Below are 14,510 nucleotides of genomic sequence, written 5' to 3' on the forward strand. Positions count from 1 at the left end.
TCTTCATCAGAAGAGCAGAAACTGCAGTTTAAGACTTTATTGAACTTAGCTGGGGCTTCCCAGCTTTTGTACTGTGCAGGGCTCAGAAAGTGGTTTTTCACCCTTTTGTGTTTGTCCTCATCTCTGATATGAAAGTACTTTTCCTCCTGCAAAGTGTTAAATGAAACAGTTCCTGTAACTTGCTGAAACAGAATAAAGGTTGTTGTTGTTTTTTCTTTTTTTTTGGTATCAACGTTCCTTTCAGTATAGACTCAACAGATCCCTGCAGCACGGCCTTGCACATGCGATTATGCAGTAATGGCGCTCATAATAAACTCTAAGACAAATATCTGCCCCCTTACACAGCAGTTTAGATAGAAAAGCGAGAGGTTGCTTCACCAATTGGGTGAAGGGAATTCTTAGGAACCTGGATTGTACAGAAATCGTGCCACCTACTGGCCAGCACCTCCTGCAGCCTCCTACTCTTGGGAGGTCTCGCCTACCTCCATCTCCAGAGGCAGGCTTGCTCAGCTCCGTGAGGTTGTATTGCAACAAACATGCATCTGAATGGGCACTCGCTTAGTATCGAACTCTTTATTAGACTTTAAAAGACACTGATTTTGTATCTGTACAATTGTGTTGTACTATTTTGTATCGTTTTGTTTTTATTCCCCTTGGGTATCTTGTCTGTGGCTTTGTTTGTTTTTAAAGAAGAGGCTGGGGTATAGCACTGCCATACTTTTAATTTCCATCCTAAGCTATGAAGACTTACTTCTGACTTACAAATAGATATTGCAGTACTATGGAAATGGATTTGATAATTGCCCTTTAGGGGACAGATGCTAAAATCGTTAAAAGCTGAAAACTGGTTTGGGGTTTACGGTTATCCTGTATGGTATCTTATTTTGGTGAATTGTAAAATTAAATAAAAATAAGATCCAACAAAAAGTCTTTATTTAAAGAAATGGAAGACAAACATTACACTCAGAAAAAAAAATAGTGGAAAAGCCACCTTTTTATAATTACATTGAAAAACACTCAGTTTTTTTAACAAACTGCATGATGTAAAGAAATCAACATATTATCAGATAATGGTTAAATGTTGTATTCAATGGGGGGGGGGAGGAATTAAACCATGGTTAGGATTTAAGTTAAATAAAATGCATTATTCCAAAACTAAAATAAAAACAGCCACCTCAGATCTTGGAAAGGATACGATGTGCATCTTTCCGGAGGAAAGACATTGTTAAAGCACTTGAGGTGTTTTTTTTTTTTTTCTGCTTTAATATGCTGTCTGATGACGAAAAGTTGTTTAAATATTCTTTGTCCGACAGGTCATAGGTGTCCAAGTGCCTTCCTCAGGTATTAAACTGCTATGTAAATGAAGATGTCAGTTGTCCTCATCCCCTGCTCTCCAGGATCTAAAACTGAAGTATGTGTTTCCTCCATAGCACAGGGCTACTAAAAATGCAAAGAACTGAAACAAAAGAGAAGAGTGAATTCATACACTTTTACACACAGTGGAAGAACATGGTTACTCACTGCACATACAAGCAATCTGGAAAAATATCTGTTCTTTACTTTTGTTTTGTTTTTTTTATATACAACAAGGTTTTAAACTTACTTCCTGGAGAACCTAATTCTTCTGCTGTCCTTTCTAACCTGAGCTGTCAATTAAACTAGTTATCGTTTATGTATAAAAGTAAGGAACATTCACATGTAGTCAACGAAATGAATCCATTACACGACTCAACAGGGCTCAGCCACTAGCTGTGCCAGAAAGGGAGTTTAACAGCTCACCGAGGGATGTTCCTGCGTGTTAAATGTGCAGTGTCCTCCACATGTAATCAAATCCCCAGTGAAACGGGAACAAAAAACAGTTTTTAAAGCCGGATCCATTCTCCAGTTTGTAAATCTATCCGGCCTGTGATGGTTTGTGTTCCTATTTCAGGGGGCGTGTGCGTACATCGGGAGTGCACCGCAACTCTTCAAAAAGCCACTACTGTACTACGTTTTGTTGACTGAACCTCGGCAATGTAAAGCTGTGTAGGAGGGAGGCGATTCTTAATTCTTCCAGTTTACAAACCCTCTTGTGCCCCTCGCGCCTGGACTCACCGAGGAGGCAGCCCAGCTGTTAAAGTTGTACCCACTGGGTGGGGCTGCTTTGACGGACACTGCATCCACCACGGCGGCGATAAAGTACAGGACGAAGGCACTGCCGTTAAAGCACAGGCCCTGGAGGGGAGAGAGGGGAAAGGGGACAAGATCAGCCACAGCACCACCCTCCCCAGCCCAGCCCTGGTGCCTCCCACACCTACTGGCCCCTGTTCCAGCGCACAATCAAACCCTTCGCTGGGTTCAGAATAATCGGATTAATGTGAACTGTTCAAACATGCTGGAGCTTTACCCTTTGTATTGTGTAGGTGAAATAAAATCTCAAACTTGTGATTAGAGCTCAATGCGAATATTCAAAGGCTTCAGTTCTCTACTGAAGGTGGGCTGGCATGAAAACGAGCAGGTGTGAAGGCTACCAGCACCAGGACTGGGAACAACTGCTCTAGGAGAAGTCATTTTGAGCACCTGGAGTCTATGCCACTGCACAATCCTTTGACCCACTCATGTTATGTGCTGAATGGATCCTTAATTGCTCAATAAATCCAGGTGTTGCAGGTCACTTAGCTAATTAAGGAGTCAGTAGAACAGAACACGCTTCCAACAGCATGGAATGCAGATATGAAAGTTGACGGGCTCTGTTCAAGAAGACTGGAATAGCATACTAGCTCATATTTCATATATATAACTCTATAAATACCATTTCTACGAAGGCGGTGCACAAAACCTAAATTACGGCTCTTCCTCACAAGAGTCTTGGCTCCAGAAGAAGTGACTCAGGTCAATTTCACATGCCCATGTCTTCAAAAAAGCAAAGAACCATAACATTTGACAAATATACTTTAAAATGAACTTGCAAATGTATAGATACCTCCGTGTCTGCTGGGCTTCTTCCAGCTGGGCCCTTAAATAACAAATGATCTGCTTGCTAGATAAAGCTTGTTAATGTGTAATGTCTAAGCAGCATCATTCCCAACAGTGTCTGCCTGTTGATAATTGATCACCGATTCAGAGCTCTTTTAGTCAGGAGAAGGGGGACTAGGAGCCCACACGGACACCAGGGGATACAGGGTGCTCCAAGACCAGGACTGCGAGCTGCTGTCCTAAGGTGAAGTCGTGGTGTCTCATTCACAAACCATTTCAATACTCTTCGCTGTTAGGTCACCCGAGACTCAGCCAAACAGCTCCCTAAACTGAGGTTTGCACGCAAGCATGAATGGAATTGTCAGAGAATGTACACTCGGGCTTTGAGGTCCTTACATTTTTCACAACAACATGCTGACAGTCTGTTGCAGTAACTTTTCTGGTCAAGTCTGTGTATGTGTGAAAAGGGAAAGTATAAGTGATTCCAAGTATTTAAATCGGTAAAGGAACTTAAAGACCGCCAGCAGACTCCAGAAACCTTTATTCTTTCCCATGTGAAGTGTATGACATCTGTGTTTATACTAATCATCTGTGATCCCATGTTTCCACTTCATTTCCCTTCCTCTCTTTGCTGATCTACTACTAGAACCATAACACATTTGCCGTGAATCTGCAGAACTTTAAACTTTTAAAGATGTGTATTTTCCTTTTCTCCGAGTATGTCTGCTAGCAGATTACTGAGCACACTTGCTGCTTCTAAAACGGCTGCAACACTGAAAAGCCTGAGGTCGGTGCGTTTTTCCTCTCCATCGAAGCTTCTTTTTAATCATTAAACCGTTTCCCTGGCCTGTCCTGATGCATGATGACCTCGCCCTTGTTTGGCTGCTCTTCATTCGCGGCCGAGATGAAATCTGGAAACGTTAATGAGGTGTGACATACCAATGTCGTCCACGGGACCTGAGGAATCCTGCTGTGAGCCCTGGTCAGGTAAATGATGAGAAGGAACACGGTCAGCACCCAGTAGAACACTGCTACAAACATCACCCAGCCGAATGCTGGCACCCGGAAATACTCTGTCCCCGCAATCAGTGTCCAAACCAGCAGGCCAAGCACCTGGAGGGAAGCAGAGAAATGCACATTATTTGCAGAAATGCCATGGGGATGGGAAATGTGCACAAAATCATAATATAAACGTCTTCTTCAGTCCCTAACCACTCATTACCTACCATCTTTTTTTAAACTGAAACGATCTCTGTCACCTTTGTGACCCTGCGACATGGCTGACCACTACCTCTGCTGTGTCGTTATTGATTCATCTGGGCTCAGCCGGCATCTGAGGTGATGTCCTCTTCCACATCGCATCTACAACATTGCTGATGCACACAGCGCTTCTAAACCACCACCCTAGAGTGAAATCCTAAATAATTCCAGTAACGAAAGATGGAATCACTGTTTTATTTAGATCAAGACTAATCACTTCAAGGCCACCAGGGCGGAGTGGTGGCACTGTGGCTCAGGATCTGCGCCTGTGGCTGGAAGGTTGCTGGTTCAAATCCTGCAGCTGGCAGAGGAATCCTACTCTGTTGGGCCCCTGAGCAAGGCCCTTAACCCCAACTGCTCCAGGGCACTGTACAATTGGCTGACCCTGCGCTCTGACCCCAAGCTTCTCTCCCTTCATGGAGAGCAAGCTGGGGTATGCAAAAAGACGAATTCCTAATACAAGAAATTGTATATGGCCAATAAAGTGATCTGACTTTAGAAGCAAGTGATTGTGGTACATTTTGTTCAGCTTGTTTGTTTGGAAGTAGGCATTCTCCTCTCTGTTTACTCGCGCTCACACATAACGCACACTGGCGCTATCAGAAATTGAGGCACACTACAAGCATGCATGACCTTTGACATTAAGGAATGTGAAATCTGAAGTCTGGAGGATTACCAACATTTGTGGAAAAAGGCCAAAAAGAGAGGGGTTAGTGTTAGTGCCCACTTAGTTCTTCTGAAAAAGCTGACAATGATAAACTGAATAAAGTGGGAATGACACACAAATTAGTTTTACACTTTGAGTCACTGTAAAACAAATTCTTTCCCACTGGAATTCACGTTCATTTTCACCCTGGATGAGCTGAATAATTTCAACCTATCAAGTGCTGTTTGCCTGCAATTAAAACACTGCATGAATCTGTGACATTTTTGCTGTGCACTGTGATGTTTTTGCTTTTCTTATATTAGGGAAGTCCTCAGTTGCCTTCCTGATGTGCAATTTAATTTAAGCTCAAGAGGAAAACTCACATTTTTCTTCCAGGGGATTGTGTGTGTGTGTGTGTGTGTGTGTGTGTGTGTGTGTGTGTGTGTGTGTGTGTGTGTGTGTGGGGGGTGGGGAGAGGTGGAGGGCAGCTGAGCTGAGTATCCAAGTGAGAGATTATTTTAAGGACAGGCTGAGACTGCATTCTGTACAGTTCCCACCAAAGACGTGGAAGGAAGGGAGACAATGCAAGTACACAGGAAGGGACTGTTGGCTCGACTTGTTTTATATTGTACTTCCACCTCTCCAGATCAGAACTAACCTAACTTTTAAACCTGCAGAAAACGGGCACTGGCGTGCATGAAAACGCAATATTTTACCTTTACGAGACTGAATGCCTGTATTATCATTCCCCCAGAATATTTTAGATCTGCTTTAAAATTGGAAAATGCATCAGACAAAACAAACGGCTGAACTATTGAACTTTGACACATTGTTTCACGAGCTCTGAGGCCAGCTGCCATTTCCTTCAGCTGGTTGCTATTAAGTGTTGGATTTTCAGTTGAACACCTTTGGGGGTGTTTAATATCAGCTTGTCAGATTGCAGTCAGTTGTGTATCTTTGACAATCTGTGCCTTTTAAATGAATGTTTTCCTTAACGATTTTGACATCGGGCTTCATTCATAAAAACAGACATTTCTATAGAAGATCTTTTTCACATCACAGAATATTTGTATGATGGGAGGAGTATACTTTGAGATCAAATTCCTTTTTATATAAAGCTGATCTCTTTGGATGATTGAAAAACTTTTAAGGTTCCACTGAGAATTTGCAATCTTTTCCTGCTATTTTCCTTATATTTCTTTCTTGTATAATTAGAATAAACAAGGTGACAAGTTTCAGGAAGTTTCACAAGGTTTTATCCATTTATCATGCAATCTGGGTCATTTAACACACAAATAGCTGAAAGAACAAAGTGTGGAACCAAAAAGGAGAAGAGTTCTATAAAAGCAGAATCATTAATTTCCTCTAACAAATATCCAGTAAGAGAGCTAATAATCATGACATTAGCAGTTGGTTTTGTAAGTATGTGCTTGTGCAATTCAGTTGTAGGGAAATTGTGCATTTCATTTTACAGATCGAGTACTAGCACAATCATCCACATTGCCATCTCTGGGGTACTTTTAATTGTTTTGTAAACTAGCAGGGACTTTAATTCTCCTAACTGATGCTTAAAACCTATTTTCTGATTGCATATAGATTATACCAGGAAAGTCTTATTCGGTAATGTCCGTTTTAAAATATGGTAATTAACTCCACTGCAGTTCAGACAGTGTTGGAAATTTCCCTGCTTTTTTTGGACAAGTGCTAAAGAAAATGTATAAGCTGTGGAAATCGGTCAGATTCAGACATCGACGAAACACAATCCCAAAAATACTCCTAATAAAAAGAGAGCCCAAATAGATAATTGTGTACTCTTTAGTATCGAGTAAATCAGATGTTATTAAACAGTTCTGAATTGCTTATGCACTTTTTATTTCCTGATTTCTGACCTGATATCACCAGGTGTGTGATTTTCTGTAATCTCACCTTCTATTCATATTCAGCCTCCTCTCAGAGCAATAAACTGCAGACTTCTGAGAGCTCGCTGGGCCAAAATACCTGTCGTTTATAACCTTATGATCTTATTACGGTAGCCGTTAGCAGACTATGATGGCTCATGTTATTGTGTCTAAGGGATGGACTTTCCGGATGCAGAAAGCTTGTAGAATGTATGTGAGTCTTCAGCACACCTACTGAGTACTGTACTTTAGCCACAACGTACACTGTATGGTGTGTGTAGCATAACCAGAAAATAACCCATGGGGAAACATACCATGTGTTTGGCATATGGAGTTGGGCACACAGAAATAATTGTATCTGTTTTCTTTCTTTTTTTTTTGAATCTCCCACATTTGTGAACTGATTTCCTTTGTGGTGATTCGTGTAACACTTATATCTTCTCATCATGACTTGTTTTCAGAAAACAATTGAACTACTTTTTTGCCCTGTGTTTGATATTTTCCTAAGCACTCCCCAATAAAAAAAGCAGTGGTGTCCACTTTATTTTGGGGGGATATAGTTACCATTTTAAGGGCACATTCCTCTTTCTGCGTTTTCGAGAACCTTCTGTGCTGTTGCGTTTCAGTGTTTTGCCATTTATCTTGGAGTTTGCACAGACTGAACTGCTTTCATTGTACATCACAAGCAATTTAACTCCACACTTACTATCCTTTATCATATTGTAATGGCTAACAATGTATCTACCTGAAGGGACACTATACTTATAGCACAAGTGTTCATTTTCTTACCTTTTCTATCCCAAAACTAGAACAAATTGGTTCCATGATGTCACCAGAAACAATACATCTTACTGTTTACTCTTAATCCACCGATTTCCTTATCGGGTTCCATAAATTGGGACACCTCCTACTCACATCGCTGGTGGCATTAGACTTGAATGAGTCCTGCTGTTTTGTGTACTTAGACATTAATGATGACAACGTTACAAATGAGAAAAGGTCATTAGGCCCATCAAGCTCGTTTGGGTGTTAGCAGCTAACTGATCCGAGAATTTCAAAGATTTCTTTCAACCATGTTTTGAAAGAGGATGGGTACAGTCAGTTGTCTTCTTGGCACATTTGCTATACTGTGATTATCATTGAAAATGGCCCTATTTGATAAAAAAAAAACATATTGTCTTCTTTACTTGCCAGGTCTTTCTTGGTCCTGCTGGAAATGTATTATGTTGCAATGCTTGAATTTATTCCAGCAGGACCAAGAAAGACCTGGCAAGTAAAGAAGACAATGTACAGATACAGTGGCAGATTATGTTGGAGGTATTTCAGTCTAAACAGGTAGCACAATCAGTTCCTTTCAGGTTGTCGTTAGTTTAGACTCCCCTTAAATAATGATTAACTAAAAAAAAAACTACAATATTTAATGTAACACTGAAAAGCATCTCGGTTTCACCAGAGCAGATACACATTCTATCCTCATCCTATTGCATCAGACATGATTTTTAAATAGTTTTGGGGATCTCTTTTCCATTGCACGAATGTGGCATTAAATTGAGTTCATCCATCGCAACTTCTCGACTTTCTCTTTGACAGACTTAAGAGAATGATTGTTTCATCCATCCGTTCACACATGCAATTAAAACCAAGCACCCATGTTTGGACGTACAACTAGCTGATGCAGGCTGCTATAAGATATAAGAGAGCATAAGATATTAGATATTTGCAAACGGGGAAAAAAAACATTCTTGGTACAAAAATACATAAAATACACACACACCTCAGTAACCTCGTAGTTGTTGATAAAGCCATGTCATTTTGTCATTTAAAAAGCTCCTTTTCAACAAAAAAAAAAACATTTTTCTTGTTTCATTCTATGCTTAAAAAGTAATGCTTGATTCTCAGATATAAATAATTTATCGAATTGCTGGCAATTTCCCGGCCTTTAAGAGAGCTTCAGACTCGGTTCTAACAATGCTCCATTATTCCTGTCGAATTCCAGGGATCGTGCAAATGAATGGCAAAACCAGGGCACCCCCTAAACTTGGAAAGGGGCGATCACCCTTTGTGAAGCATTTTAGGAACACTCTGCATGACAGCATAAAAACGGCGGCGTTTACGGGTGAATTTCCAATTAAGTTGCCGGTAAAAAGAAACGTAAAAACTAACCATACATTATCTAAAGATTGCCACTTGTGAAATACGAAGGTAAAATCAGTTTCCTCGTGTTTTAACATTCGATCTCTCATTTGTATTTTGTGTCTTTTTTCTTTCTTCAGCAGTGCTTTATTGATAAAACGTGATCAGAGGCGTTCAGGCACTCTTCGGTTTTGTAACAAGCTGTTGACACCTGAGCTCTCTCCATCCCTATTCAGGTCGAATACTACTTTTTTTTTTTTTGGAGGTTATTTTGCAAAGCCATACTCACGATTTCGGCGAACACGAGGATCCCCGGAGCAGTGTGAATGAACTGTTTGTCATACGCCAGCGTCGAGGTGGAGAAGTTTTCCAAGTACGAGCTGCTGGTAGTGATGACCGTGTGAGACCTCGGACCGTCTTCCATCTTCGCTGGCTCGACCGCTTCTTTCTTCCGCAGCGAAAACGAAATCCAGGCGAAGACCGCAATCAAGTTATAGCCTTGATCTCGCAGAGCAACGACCCTCTGGTTGAAATAGATCAGCTGGATGCGGGGAATACCGATTTAACCCTCCATCTAATCAGAAATGCTTCAAGTCTCGCATCCCGACGCAACAGCCGATTCCATGAGGAACTCGGAGAGAGCGCAGATCTCTAATCGTATATAAATAACAGTAGAAACTCTACGTGTCGGATAACTTTAAAAGCCCCATATTATTGTTACAGGGTTTAGGATCCACAGTTTTCCAGAGGTGTGCGAGGAGAATAGCAGTCGGCCACAAGGCGAATATGAAGTGGAAACCGAGAGAAACATTAAGTTTCTTGTCTCGTCTCCTATAAAGAGCTTCCGAGTAGACGCCCCCAGGTAACAAACGGGTATGCTCGCAGGTGACGTGTGGGCTTTTACTTTTCCTGTCTTTGAACATGAAGAACATATCTTTTTACTCCTTGTAATGATGAAACGCTTTTTATGTTAGGCAAACCTCATAACTAGAACTCCATAACTGATCAATAATTTCAAGATCAGCTTTTCTTCCGGACTTCACATTGACTGTTAAATCACATTAAAAACTCTTTTCATATGTAGCACTAAATGCTGTTGCTGTGGATGCTCCTTTTTGAAATTGAAAAAGATTCAAAAGTATGGAATGCATCGATCATAGTGTTGCTAATTAAAATATCTTGGAAATAAAAGTAAAATTACCCCCCCCCCCCAAAAAAAAAAACCAAACAAAACAACAACAACAACAACAACTTAAAGCTATTGAGTTTATTGAGATACACGTCCAGTCTTTCTTGACTAAAATGACATACATTTCATATTTCGGTACAAAATATAGTTCGTATAGGAATTGTATGGCTTCCAAAACAAACACTTTATATGATTGCATTATCCCAGTTAAAAGCTAACTGTGGTTTTTCCGTGTTTGGTTTCTGGCAATGACTTGCTTGTGTCTTTGGCCATTCGGTTCGTTTTGTGTATTCTGCATCTTTTTGTGTATTCACACACCAGACAACAGACTAAATTAAATCAGTTTAATTCAATCTAACCTTGTAGGTTGTTAGTTGTTATTCGAATGGTAAAGTTATTGACTCTTTTCTATGCAAACAGGGTAAACAATAACCGACGCCTGAGAAAACACCTCGACTCTGATTAAGGTAGTTTCTGAGACGCCTTTTCACTCGGTTTGTTTGCAGTGTCTTGACAGAGAATTGTCCCTTTCCCAGATAAAAGAAAAGGACATCCTAAACGGAGTAGTGTGAAACAAAGTAGTCTTTCAAAAACGAGTCATCAACATCAACAAAAGTAAACCTCATGCGGTCACGTGGGGGATATAGGTACCACATGAATTTAATTTAAATATTTTTGTAAAACACATGAAATTGGATGTTGCGCTACCTGGACGTGCCTTTTCACTGGCCGTGACATATTGGAGATCCTCTGTGTGCATTTTAAACATAAAGCACCAGATTAAAGCAAAAAAGTTATTTTATACGCGAACAAATCAGGGCAACTATCAGAAGACAACACGAGGTTGTTTTTTCAGACGGGGGTGGAACAGATATTCTGTTTATCTCTTCCACGAAGAAATAAGAGGGTGGATGAGGAATGACGGATGTCCCGTCTCAGAGAGGGATGTTTGAAAGGCTGGAAACATCCCCTACCTTGTTATAATGAACTGTTTCAGCAGCTATTACTTTCAGGTTGATATTACTATTTGGACAGGGAACATTTGCTAAGCTAGTCGGCTTGCACAGTCACTGCTTTCTTTTCAGCTGTAGTTTGTTTTTCAACACGCATCACCACGGCCTAAATCCAACGATCAGTCCGACAACAGCTTCCAGTAAACATGGAGCTGGAGCTGCGATGAAGACGCTGCATCCAAGCACGCCTCAGCTGGAGCACAAACAAGCAGGCAGAGAGGAAGTCACTGGCATCAGGCGCCAACCCATTGAAACCATTGCTAAAATTGTGGATTGTGTTCATGATTTTGGTTCGCTGAAAAGGAATGCAGTCACCAATACACCAGAGGGCATAGTGTCTTGACACTGGGGCACTACTGAGACCTTCTACATAGACCTCTATGAATTGGCTTCATTACTCTGCTCTCCTCCCCACTGAGAGCTGGTGTGTGGTGAGCGTTCTGGCGCACTATGGCTGCCGTCGCATCATCCAGGTGGGGCTGCACACTGGTGGTGGTGGAGGAGAGTCCCCATTACCTGTAAAGCGCTTTGAGTGGAGTGTCCAGAAACGGGCTATGTAAGTGTAAGCAATTATTATAATTATTAATTATACCAAATTAGTCTGAAGGGACCCAGCCTTTCTGGGGAAACTGGCCCTTGTGTGGGTGTGTGCGTGTTTGTCTGTGCGTGCCCTGCAATGGACTGGCATCCCGTCTGGGGTCCCGTCTGGGGTGTACCCCTCCTTGCTGGAACAGGCTCCTGCCCTGGCCGACCCTGAATTGGATAAGGAGGCTAGGACATAAGAAGTTGTCAGGTCTCCAGGCCTCCTCTTGAAATGGCCGAGACTTCGGTCCTTGACGACATCCTGGTGGGCAGGCACCTGAAAGATCTTTCAGACTGACTGCATCCCTCTTCAGCAGGGGCGTGCAGACCGTCCAGCTGTGCCTGTCAGTAGGCAGCGCTGTCCGCACCGCGGGGCTGTAGGCGCTGTCTGGGGCGGCTGGGCTGGTCTGGGGCCCTCATGAGGCATCGCTGGAGACGCGCTGCTGCTGGAGTCGTGCAGGGAGGGTCCCGGGAGGCCCTGGTGGGGCCAGAGTGATGAAGCCCCCTCGTCGCTGAAGGAGAACTCTAACGAGTTGAACCATTGCTGGGCAAATCCCAGATCTGTGCTGGATGTGCCCTAGAATTCTATTGCCATACAGACAACCCTCCAGTGTAGCTCTAATAATTGTCCCCATTATATTCGTATTGTTCCTTATATATAAGTAAGACTTATTGGCGTAAAATTACTTTGTTCAGTTCTGTCACTCTTCTCTCAGAGGGGAGTATACTCCTCTCTCCAGAGACCGCTAGAAGAGATTTGCTTGTTTAGCTCAATTGCTTCCAGCACCTGTAACACTTCTCCCTCTTCTACGGTATATTAAACACCATCGGCACAGAACTTTGTTTGCTCAGCCTGCGGCACATTGTTTGTTTCTGCCTCAGCAAAGGGTTCGTGAAAGACAACATTCATTTAGTACATCGCTACTTTCCTTTCATCATCTGAAAGCATCTCAGAGATAAAAAGGGAAACATTAATCATCCTTTAATGGTCTTAATACCGATTTAATAGTGAAAATGATCTATTTATTTGAGCTTTTATTGCAATATTCCCCTTTGTCTCGGTTTTAGCCTTTCTCATATCCTCTTTTATCTGATCTTGCAATTCATTCGATCCCCATTCTCTAACTGCATTCCTCCGAAGCTCTGTCTCCTTCATAGCCAGATTTACTGAAAGTGTGAACCTCCATTTTGGACTTTGAAGGATACAATAAACCATATTATGATCACGGTTCCCTAATGATTTTTCCGCCTCTGTTTTCCTCACTCTGACCTGATTGTTTGGCAAGACTAGATCAATACAGATATGCCCTCTAGGCTCTGTAATAAACTGAATTTGAAAGCAGTCATTAGCCACATCTACTATTTCAATTTCTGCTGCTATTACTGCTCATCGTTTATACTATACTATGTAAATACAATTAAAATCTCAGATGAAACCACTTTTTCCTTTGCACTCATCCCTGAATTCCTGAAATAAGACTGCATTGTAGTTAATATCTGAATTAGTAAAACCTGACCCAAAGTGATACTGAGACCTTTGATTTAGTTAGATTTAGTTCCTTTGTGTTAAATGCTCTTTAGGATGTATGCTGCTTATTTTTATCTGTTTACCTTTGAAGGAGCACAGCTTTTAGCTAACCCTTATCTCTAATTTATCTGTGGTGCAGGCTATCTCAATATCTGCCCTGCTGGCTTTTAGACCTGTAAGTAACTATTGATAAGCTGGTGGAGCAGTTCTGGAATGTCAACATTCCCAAGTGCTTCTGTAAATTCTTTGTAAAGCATGAAGGTGGGATATAAAAATAGCACATGGCCTTTGAATTTTTTTTCAACCTCTGGCATCCTTGCCCTGCTTCATTCACTGTGATTTCTGTTTAAGCCGACCTCCGAAATGCTAACCAACGAAGCCCTAAACAGAGGGACCGTAATAATCTCAGGACTGACAGGAATGTCACACGTGAGGAGATTTAAACACATGATTTATTGTAACAAAGCGGAGCCTGGGGATCCGCGATGCACGTTGTTCAGGATCCTGTAAGGGACTGCCGGGGTATACAAACAAACATTCAGGACCGAGAGAGGGCCTCTCTGTGTAGACGGAGGCATGGATGTGTGGAAAAACACTGCCAAGCAATGTTGTCCTTTCACTGGGAGCCTTCAAAGAATGTCTTGAGAAGACTTCTGAGTCAACTGGAAACTGGGCCGTCGAGATCGCCTGACTGGTCTCCTCTCTTCCGTAACCTGTGTTTTATTCTTAAGAAACAACACCAAAAAGGGCAGCTTTCAGACGCACGTCTGCAGGCTGAACTAGCAGACATGTCAAGGGGAAGTACTGTAACCGTGTCACCTTGGTGCTTCCCCATGGGAACAAATACTTAGTGATGGTGAACAAGAGAGCCAAAGGGTGAAAATACAGAAGACATTACCCAAGATGGATAATGTAATAACATAAATTAATTTGCATGCAAAAAAAAACCCCATTGGGACATTCTAGCTAGTTTGATTGTAGCTCATTCATCCATGGATCATCCATCCCAGTTACTCTCTGAAATAAGCAATGGTATCGTCTTCCACAGGCTGGGCAGCTTGTTCCAGACCCCCACAAGACTGTGTGTAAAGAGGTTCCTTCTGACCTCCGTTGTGAATGCATTCCCCTGTGGTCTTCCTTTGTGCTCTGGTTCAACAAAGAGGAAATCTGATTATCTGTCAGTACTATAGTGGGGATTTACATCTTACAGATAGAGCAGAGGAGCAACATTAAGGTGTGGTCTTTTGTTGAATAACTGGATATTCTAAACTTGTGCAGGATTGTGTGTAAGACCCTTAATGCAGTA

At 41.8% G+C, this 14,510-nt stretch overlaps 1 protein-coding gene across 1 annotated transcript; it reads right to left on the reverse strand.

The window, feature by feature from the left end:
• Window positions 1–916: 916 nt before the first annotated feature.
• Window positions 917–9,774, reverse strand: cmtm8b (CKLF-like MARVEL transmembrane domain containing 8b). Its single transcript, XM_088602186.1, has 4 exons — window positions 9,182–9,774; window positions 3,895–4,068; window positions 2,095–2,214; window positions 917–1,456 (listed from the first exon to the last, which is right to left on the reverse strand). The coding sequence occupies exons 1-4, from the start codon at window positions 9,314–9,316 to the stop codon at window positions 1,370–1,372; spliced, it is 516 nt and encodes a 171-aa protein (XP_088458312.1). The 5' UTR covers window positions 9,317–9,774; the 3' UTR covers window positions 917–1,369.
• Window positions 9,775–14,510: the final 4,736 nt, after the last annotated feature.

This window comes from Lepisosteus platostomus, chromosome 12, assembly GCF_059453375.1.
Source record: "Lepisosteus platostomus isolate fLepPlt1 chromosome 12, fLepPlt1.hap1, whole genome shotgun sequence".
NCBI classification, from domain to species: domain Eukaryota; kingdom Metazoa; phylum Chordata; class Actinopteri; order Semionotiformes; family Lepisosteidae; genus Lepisosteus; species Lepisosteus platostomus.

What these genes read in the sequence shown, in the direction of transcription:
- cmtm8b (XM_088602186.1), bottom strand. Translation starts at nt 9,316, where the DNA reads ATGGAAGACGGTCCGAGGTCTCACACGGTCATCACTACCAGCAGCTCG. An exon ending in TCCTCGTGTTCGCCGAAATC is followed by an intron (nt 4,069 to 9,181) that starts GTGAGTATGGCT and finishes GCTTCCCTCCAG; the next exon opens with GTGCTTGGCCTGCTGGTTTG. An exon ending in ACAGCTGGGCTGCCTCCTCG is followed by an intron (nt 1,457 to 2,094) that starts GTGAGTCCAGGC and finishes CTTTTGTTTCAG; the next exon opens with TTCTTTGCATTTTTAGTAGC.